At 40.4% G+C, this 7,689-nt stretch overlaps 1 protein-coding gene across 2 annotated transcripts; it reads left to right on the forward strand.

Moving 5' to 3' along the window:
* Positions 1–3,334: 3,334 nt before the first annotated feature.
* Positions 3,335–7,160, forward strand: LOC149847909 (wall-associated receptor kinase-like 14). Of its 2 annotated transcripts, none has more exons than XM_090008311.1 (4): positions 3,335–3,476; positions 3,770–4,835; positions 4,968–5,045; positions 5,813–7,160. In XM_090008311.1, exons 2-4 carry the CDS (start codon positions 4,106–4,108, stop codon positions 7,045–7,047), a joined length of 2,043 nt encoding a protein of 680 aa, XP_089864437.1. In that variant the 5' UTR covers positions 3,335–3,476; positions 3,770–4,105; the 3' UTR covers positions 7,048–7,160. The 2 variants fall into 2 exon arrangements, with proteins under 2 accessions (XP_089864437.1, XP_089864481.1); XM_090008355.1 differs by having other exon boundaries at positions 3,337–3,476; positions 3,816–4,835.
* Positions 7,161–7,689: the final 529 nt, after the last annotated feature.

Below are 7,689 nucleotides of genomic sequence, written 5' to 3' on the forward strand. Positions count from 1 at the left end.
TTTTCATATCAGAAATAGTAAAATGTGAACAACAGGGGGGCTCCACTTGTTTATAGGAGCTGTCAGTGCACGTCACTTTGTATTGGGACGTTGCAAGTACAAAACCCAATGGTATGATTGTATGGATGTTGGGGCCAGCCTAACCCCAGATTGCTTATCAAAAAAAAAAAACAGTAAAATGGGGGGCAACATCGACCTGATTCTGACCCAAAATTCGTTTTCTATGTAACCAGATCCAGGCTTTACAAGACCCAATTACATACTTTCTAGATCTGATCCGGAATTGGAGACAGAACACTGTAAGGAGGGTTGATCCCAAGCTTGGATAAAAGAGGAAGGTTGGCATCAGTGGTAAACAGTCGTGAAACTCTAACTACATCCCATGAATTACAAAATTGGAAACCGAACTCTGCAATTAGGGGGTTTCAATACTAGTATCAATCTCAACCCCAGATAAACGAGGAGGGTTGGCATAAGCAGTGTGACAAATATCGTGAGATTTATGAAAAAATCTTGCGATAATATCGCGAGAAATTGCCTGAAAGTTTAAAATGGCAATATCTTACGAGATTTACAAAATATTGCAAGATTTATGAAAAAGCATAAATACCACGATTTAAACACGATATTTACGTTTTAAATGGCTATTTATTGTGAAAAAAATCATGTATTTTTATTTTAACTAATTTTTAATAATATTTTCTTATAAAAAATATTTTTATATTTTTTAATTAAATTTTTTATTGCCAAGATTTTGCTGAAAAAATGCAAGATTTATAGATTTTTTCAATTTCTTGCGAGTTTTTGAAAAATGAGAAATTGCCGATAAAAACTTTGGTCACTATGGGCATAAGTGGCAAACGACAGTGAAACCATAGTGACAAATATCGCAAGATTTATGAAAAAAACTTGCTATAATATCTTGCGAGATTGCCTGAAAGTTTAAAACTGTAATTTATTTTGAGATTTTCAAAATATCATGAGATTTATGAAAAAAACAAAAATATCATGATTTTAAACAAAATATTTATGTTCTAAACGGCTATTTGTAGTAAAAACTGTGTATTTTTATTTTTAAATAATTTATATTAATATTTTTCTATAAATATTTTTTAATTTATTTTTTATTGCCTATATTTTGCCAAAAATTGTGAGATTTAAGATTTCTTTTTCAAATTCTAACGAGTTTTTGAAAAACGAATTTTTGTCGTTTTTAACGTTTGCCACTATGCGTAAAACTCTAACCACATCCCATGAATTGTGGGATTGGAGACAAACCACTGGTGTGGTGTCCGATAACATGGTTTGGATCCGGGTCGGACCAGGATGAGGACCCTGTCTATCCACTTGCCTCCCTATATCATTTTCTTATTTTTATAGGGCATTTGTGTCCTTCGGATAGAGGAATTTTGGCGTGGTAGAACTGTCTTAGTTGAATCTGAAAACCTCTGCCATTCCTCCATTTCTTTTTTTTCTTTTTTTAATTAATTAAACAAAAGCACAAAAAGAAAGAAATGGTCTTCTCGCATAAGAAAAGGAAAACTTTCACTTAAAGGGCAAATGTTTACCCTAAATCTCAAAAACGAGCTTCATGTTTCATATTTTTTTATAAGCACCTAGGTTTCCTTAGAGACCAGTTTAACCTCCTTAAGTTTAAAAAATATGATTTTTTTAGCTTTTCATATTATCTTTTATTGAAAAATACTTATTTTCCTTAATAAAAAGATAAGGGTATCAAAATCTAATTTAGCCAGACCGAATTAGCTGAGGTTGTCGTAGTTAGGGGTGGCAATCGGGTCAGGTTGGCGGGTCAGCATACGCCAACATGAACCCGACCCGTTTCTTAAACGGGTCAGCTGTGGCAAACGAAAACCCGACCCATTTATTAAACGGGTAACCTGACACGACATGGTTAACCCGTTTAATAAATGGCTCAGGTCGGGTCGGGTAAACGGGTTGGTGGGTCGGGTTCGGGTAAATGGGTTGGCGGGCGGGTTGGCGGGTCGGGTTCGGGTTAACAGACAAATGGGTTGGCGGGTCGGGTCAGAGTCGGGTAAACAGGTTGGTGGTCGGGTTCGGGTAAACGGGTTGACCCATCCGCCTAACCCATTTATCAAACGGGTCAGGCGGGTTGGCATACCCCTAACACAAACCCAGCCCATTTAATAAACGGGTTAGGCGGGTCGACCCATTTACAACATGAACCTGTTTAAGCCAAACCCGAACCCGGCTAAGAAGCGGGTTGGCGGGTCGTGTCAGATTTGCCACCCCTAGGCATAGGGGGGTGGGGCCTTGGCTGCTTGAGGGACAGTCAAGGCTCGATTCTCATAGGCATTGCCCTTCTGCGCAAGTCAATGCATAGCATAAGCTGCTGTGGTATGAGTCTTAGTCTTGGAGTTTTATGCTGCTGGCACGACGTTCATAAGTTTGGGCACAACCAGGTTTTCTTGCTGGGTGCGGTTTTATTTAGGTTATAAATTCAAAAAAAAAAAATCTGCTCTTCTCTTATGATTGGCTAATTTAATATATATATATATATATATATATATATATATATAGAGAGAGAGAGAGAGAGAGAGAGAGAGAGAGAGAGAGAGAGAGTGCATCAGATCATATGCATTATTGTTTCTTTTTGTTTCAGGCATTCATTTTTTGCACTGTAAATGCCGTTTAACTAAGTCTTGAATGGCTCTTGAAAAAGTTTGTGAAACCCATTCAAGAGACAACCTATCTGTCCATGGCATTCTGCCTGCCGTCCATCACATGGATGAACATCATCGGATGAAGCTGTGACGGTAAATTGTCAGATGATCTGCATCGACCTGATGCACCCTTTATATATAAACTTTTAATTTTTTTAATAACTTGGTTTTTAATCAACCAAATTCGATTCAGATGCTTGTATTTTTCTTTTCTGAAAATTGATTCGATTTAAAAACTGATTCTACAACATTGGTATACATAGGTGCCCGTTTAGTAGTTTCCAGAAAATAAATGGCAGATATCAGAAAATTAAAAAAATGAAGGGTATATTTTGGAGATTAGGAACAAATGCTGGTCCCGAAATGAAAAGAGTTCCACCACGCTCTCATTGATGAAGGGGACGAGAAAGGGAGAAACGAGGAATTTGTATTTTTTAATTTAAAAAAAAAAAAGGAAAAATGAGAAGAGATGACTGAAATCTCTCGTCCTCTTCCTTAAAAACCCAGCGAGATTTCTGCTTTGTTTTTTCTAGTCAGAATAATTGAAGTGTTCAGACTCATTCATGGCGTTTAGGTGCGCTCAATGAAGAGAGGAGGCGTGATTCACGCTTTCTCTCTTTCTTTTCTGTTCCTTTCTGTCCTTTTGTTTGGTTTACTGTTAAAGAGGGGAAATATCTTCAATGCTGCGAGTTCCGAAATGAGGTCTCTTTCGTCCTGATTCGTGGAGGACTTACTTGTCTGAGACTTCTGAAGGAATTCAGAGAAGAAGAGGAGGTGGTGGAATTCTTGTTCTCAAGTTTTTTTTTTTTTTCTTTTTGTTTTTTTCGGTGTTTTGTGGGTTTATTTGTTCGAAAGTTTGAGTTTTTTCGTTTGGTTTTAGTCGGGAAGGGGAGTGAGTCGCGTCGTTTGCTGATAGTCTTTCGGTTTCTGTGTTTCTGGCGGAGATTTACTTGAAAATCGGAGTTTTTTTGGTGTTCTGAGCGATTTTAGGCCAGATGGCGGGAAAAAATCGGGTTTTTATGATCATTTATGTCTAAAATTTGCGTTTTTTCCTTTCCTTTTTGAAGCGTGTTTGGTTCGATTGATACGAAACCGTGCTTCTTCGGTCAGCAGTGTGAATTTGAAGGCTAGCCTTCGTTTCTGGAGATTTTCTGCACCTGTTCTGTCTTGGTTTCTCAATGGAAACACTGCGATTGTTAAGAGTGCGGCTGGTATTTTTCTGTGAAGTTTCGGAAAACTTCTCCAGGAAGGCGATCTTTGCACTGCCTGCGGTTCAAAACCAGAAGATTTTGCCTTTCTCTGTTTGATCTTGATCTTGAACGGAAGTTTTTTGCTTTCTCCGGTCGATCTTCAGCCGAAAAAGGAAACGCCTCTTCCGTTTCAGCCCAATCTTCGGCCTAAAAATGAAGTTTTTCGACGAGTCCTCGCCGTTGAAGATGAAATTGTCAAGCTCAGAATCGATCGTTCTTCTCCTCGTATCTGCCGCTCTGCTTCTGCCGTCGATCGCCGCCGAGAAATGCAATCGCCGGTGCGGCTCCGGAAAAATCGTCCCTTACCCGTTCGGATTCTCAGACGGGTGCAAGATTGGATTGGATTGCGACGAAAGGAGCAGCATCACCTTCCACAGCTTCCCCGTTCTGAATTTCACGGCGGACAGTTTCATACTCGGTTTTCCGGTGAATTGCAGCCGTCCGTTCGGAGAATGGAAGCGCTTCTTCGGAAGATCGCATGCGTTGACGGCCCGAAACGGCCTTCTGCTGAACAATTGCAGCTCGCAGAACGCGAGCTGGGTCTTCTCTGGTCCTCTGGTGGCCAATCGCCTCGGAATCAACTGCAATTTCATGAACATCAGCTTCTTCTCCGATGATTCTGGTGATTTCATGAACCAAACGCTTCTATCGGAATTGAAATGCGAGAAATTGTTGACGTCTCTTGCGATGGAGGGGAAGAGTGTGGCGTTGTCTCTGGACTTTCAGACGTTGGAATTAGGTTGGTGGTTGGAGGGCAACGATTGTTCGGCCTGCTCCCCGAATGCGACTTGCTCTCCGTTCAATGGACGGAAAGCTTTTAGATGCAGCTGTAATAATGGATTCGTGGGGGACGGATTCAGGGACGGAGATGGCTGCCGGAAAAGTAAGTCGTCCGCCGGAAACTGTGCATTCTTTTGCTCAGCAATTCCTAAGATTTTTTTCGTGTTTGTGGGGTCAAGGAGGACTTCCTATAATTCATTGATTAGTTTTGTTTTTTATTGGTTGTTATTTGTAGTTTCTTCCAAGTGCAACGCTTCAAAATACATGTCTGGCCTATGTGGGGGTACCACCAGAGTTGGTGTTCTAATTGGAGGTATTGCTCAAGATGCCTGTCAATCTCTTTTGAGTTTTATTCTTCTATTTTCCAAATTTCGTTTAGCTAGGCGTGATAATGTTTTTTGTTCTTCTTTTTCTTCAGTCTCTACTGAATAAGCGACTGTTTTTTCTTGGCCTTTGATTAGGCTTTCGGCGTAAGGGAAACCTGTCATGTTTTTTTTTTCCCAGTTAATTTGGGTGTTCTGCTACTGCAAAGGTTTTGCTTTAAGAGATTCAACTTAAATTTTCGCATCTTAAATTTTCGCATCTTTATGCTAAGCATATGTCTGTGAATATCAGAGATTGATAATTATCCAAGTGTTGCAGCTTCATCTTTTTTACTTAATTTGGTCCTTCTAGCTCTAGCCTTTTTTGAGCTTGGAGTGTAATTTCATTGTCAATATATTCCTTTTGGCTTGTGGGGTTTGAATCGGCTACCTTCTTCTAATCAGAGAAGGTAGGTGGTTTCAAGTATTTAGAGACATGCATGGTTATGTTAAAGCTGCTAGAGTTGTTTTTTCTTTTTTCTTTTATTGGGGTTTGTCAGGAACCATTTTGACCTGCTTTATCTTGATATTTCTTTGTACCAAAAAGAGGTGAAAGATTTTGCATTGGGGACATAGTTGGTCCTGATTCTTTTAGAGAAGGAAGGTGTTTAGATTATTGTTAGTGTATAGGCTCTAAAATTTTGCTTTGGTTGAAAATAATTTCTCTGCAAAGTACAACAAATGACTGCCTCCTTGCTATTGTTTCACTGTTCCAAAGGCCTTGTTGCTGGAGCTTCGGTGATGGTTTTGGTTGGGTTGCTGTTCTTCTTCCTTCAACGACGACGCTCATCTTTGAAGTCCCGAACGAGTGCTAAACGAATGTTGTCGGCCGGTTCTTTCAAAGTGCCATTTTACCCCTACAGAGAGATAGAAAAAGCCACAACTGGCTTCTCAGAAAAACAGAGGCTAGGGACTGGGGCCTATGGCACAGTTTATGCAGGAAAATTGCATAACGGTGAATGGGTAGCAATTAAGAAAATCAGACACAGAGACACTGATGGAATTGAACAGGTCATGAATGAAATCAAGCTTCTTTCATCAGTCAGCCACCCCAACCTGGTCCGGCTATTAGGTTGTTGCATTGAAAGAGACGAGCAGATCCTGGTCTACGAGTTTATGCCGAATGGAACTCTTGCACAGCATTTGCAGCGGGAGAGGGGCAAAGGTCTCCCTTGGTCTGTCAGAGTGGAGATTGCAGCTGAAATAGCGCATGCCATTGCTCATCTCCACTCTGCTATAGACCCACCAATCTATCACAGAGACATCAAATCCAGCAACATTCTCTTGGATTACAATTTCAAATCAAAAGTTGCTGATTTTGGGCTGTCAAGAATGGTATCAACAGAAACATCTCATATTTCCACAGCCCCACAAGGGACCCCTGGCTATCTAGACCCTCAGTACCATCAAAACTTTCATCTTTCAGATAAGAGTGATGTTTATAGTTTTGGTGTGGTACTCGTGGAGATCATAACTGCTATGAAGGTGGTGGATTTCTCTCGAAATCACAGTGAGGTCAATTTAGCTGCGCTTGCTATTGATAAGATTGGGAAGGGGTGTGTGGATGAGATAATTGATCCTTTTCTTGAACCACACAAGGATGCATGGACTCTTTCATCTGTTCATAAGGTGGCAGAGCTCGCTTTCAGGTGCCTTGCTTTCCACAGGGATATGAGACCATCAATGCTTGAGGTCTCCGTCGAGCTTGATCAGATCAGATTCAGCATCAATGATAACAATTACGCAATGTCCCCGTGCTCTTCAATGTCATCGGTGAGGTCTCAACTACCAGTAAAGAAGAAACTTGCGGGAAGCGTAAATGCAGTTCCTCACATGGTGATCGGAATCCCCACAGAAGTGAACGGGAGGTCGCCAATGTCTGTGCAGGAACCTTGGTTTAGTGAACAGAGCTCTTCTTCAACAAACAGCTTGTTGGATAATGTAGTTAAGTGACCTAAATCTCTGAATCAGGTGTGCATTCTGTGAATACCAATATAGATGACCACACTAGATTTCTTGCTCTTTTCATTTCTGTTATAATTTGAAAAAATTCCCCGTTTCTCTAATGGCTCCTATACTAGGTCCCTTGACCATGCGTTGCTTTGAACTCTCTTCTAATTCAAAACAGACTGCATCTTTATTTATCCTACTTCTTCACCCTCTGTGAACCAAACAATCGGGTTTCTCTTCATAGGAAAACAATTTTCATATAATCTCATGTAAAGATATTTTTACATGAAAATACTTATTTTCATAAAACAAAAAGACCTCCAGTCACTTGGGTATCTAAATTCTAAACCATAGTTTAAAGGCCTTAACGCCCAAGAGCCTTGGCCAGTCCTCACAATGTCAAGAGTCAATGTGTGAGTCCCACACTCGGCATGGTCCAAGCATCATTTATAGAGGAAGGTCACCTCGGTCTAATCTTAGATGATGATTGCCAGTGAACCGCAGTGCCTCCTTTTCAAAACTGTGGATAGCAAACCCACCTCCTGCCTAGCCATTACGGCAGCTCGTGGTTATGTTAGCCCCCTGAATTGCAGAAGACTTATCTTGACCTTTTGTTTCATTAATTAACATCACCATCGTCATTCA

The sequence above is a fragment of the Nuphar pumila genome, chromosome 1 (genome assembly GCF_984573655.1).
Source record: "Nuphar pumila chromosome 1, dmNupPumi1.hap1.1, whole genome shotgun sequence".
Lineage (NCBI taxonomy): Eukaryota > Viridiplantae > Streptophyta > Magnoliopsida > Nymphaeales > Nymphaeaceae > Nuphar > Nuphar pumila.

What these genes read in the sequence shown, in the direction of transcription:
- LOC149847909 (XM_090008311.1), top strand. Translation starts at nt 4,106, where the DNA reads ATGAAGTTTTTCGACGAGTCCTCGCCGTTGAAGATGAAATTGTCAAGC. An exon ending in CGGAGATGGCTGCCGGAAAA is followed by an intron (nt 4,836 to 4,967) that starts GTAAGTCGTCCG and finishes TGTTATTTGTAG; the next exon opens with TTTCTTCCAAGTGCAACGCT. An exon ending in AGTTGGTGTTCTAATTGGAG is followed by an intron (nt 5,046 to 5,812) that starts GTATTGCTCAAG and finishes ACTGTTCCAAAG; the next exon opens with GCCTTGTTGCTGGAGCTTCG.